The following is a 1,071-nucleotide window of genomic DNA, read 5'->3' as shown; positions in this document are numbered from 1 at the left end:
TTTTCAACGCTTCTAAATGGAAGAAAATCACAGGAAACGGGGCTGGGAACGGGCAATGGCTTGCCCAATGTGATCTGTGTCTCGGAGTTCTCTGCATGCTGCTCATCATCGGAGGAATGGAGCAAAAGCCGGGTCCAGACTCTGAGAAGATGACTGTCGAGAATCTGTATAGGTTGCTGAAGGAAGGTTAGGACCGGTTATCGTCCCAAGTGAACGAGATAAATAAGAACGTGCTGTGTTTCCGAGAAGAATTGTCGTCTCTCAAGAAAGACGTGAAGGCCATTAAGCAAGAAATGGACTTCTTAAAAGAAGAGAACGCCAGGTTAAATGATCAAGTATCCTACCTTGAGTCCCAATCTAAAAGGAACAACCTCGTTTTTTACAACGTCCAGGAAGATGAACGGGAAACATGGGAGAGGACGGAGGAAATACTACGCCAAGTGATAGAAAAGAATACAGGCATCGCGCTAGGAGATTCGTTCGAGAGGGTCCATCGCTTCGGCTCAAGAAGTGGCTGCCGTCCGATTGTAGCCAAGTTTCTCTCGTTCAAAGACAGGACGAAAATACTGATGAAGGCCAAAAGTTTCAAACAGTGCGGTGTAGCGGTTTCGGAACATTACTCTGATCGTGTGCGTCAGATTAGAAACGAGCTAAAACCTCATCTTGAAGAAGCCAGGAAGTGCGGTGACAGTGCGTTCCTTCGTTACGATCATCTCGTTGTTAACGGTGTGCGTTATGCCTTGCAAACAGTGAGAAGAATATGCAAGATCGCGTTCCGTGCAAAGAAATATGGCAATAGGAAATTCCTAGAAATACATCTGTGAATGAGAATGTTAGTGTCGAACGTGAATCACGAGTGTCTGCTGCTACCCCCATCCCACGTCACCCCCGCCTATCGATCTCCGAGGATTCCAGGATGCAGCTGAGGAACTGAAACAAGTGAGTTCTGTGGAGTGGGAGATCGGGACCAAGGGGAGGTAAGAATCCGTCGAGCAGTGACCTTGCATTAGAAACTATTACCATATTTCATAGCAACGTTCAAGGGTTGATATCGAAAGCGTCAGAGATAGA

At 46.8% G+C, this 1,071-nt stretch overlaps 1 protein-coding gene across 1 annotated transcript; it reads left to right on the top strand.

Annotated features, from left to right (window-relative positions):
- Positions 1-293: 293 nt before the first annotated feature.
- LOC145981622 (uncharacterized) lies at positions 294-824 on the top strand. Its single transcript, XM_083115005.1, has one exon. The coding sequence runs from the start codon at positions 294-296 to the stop codon at positions 822-824; it is 531 nt and encodes a 176-aa protein (XP_082971131.1).
- Positions 825-1,071: the final 247 nt, after the last annotated feature.

The sequence above is a fragment of the Lepisma saccharinum genome, chromosome 2 (assembly GCF_977018435.1).
Source record: "Lepisma saccharinum chromosome 2, izLepSacc3.1, whole genome shotgun sequence".
Taxonomy (NCBI): Eukaryota; Metazoa; Arthropoda; class Insecta; order Zygentoma; family Lepismatidae; genus Lepisma; species Lepisma saccharinum.
Note: the sequence above shows the minus strand (reverse complement) of the source record. Positions and strands in the feature narration are given on the sequence as shown.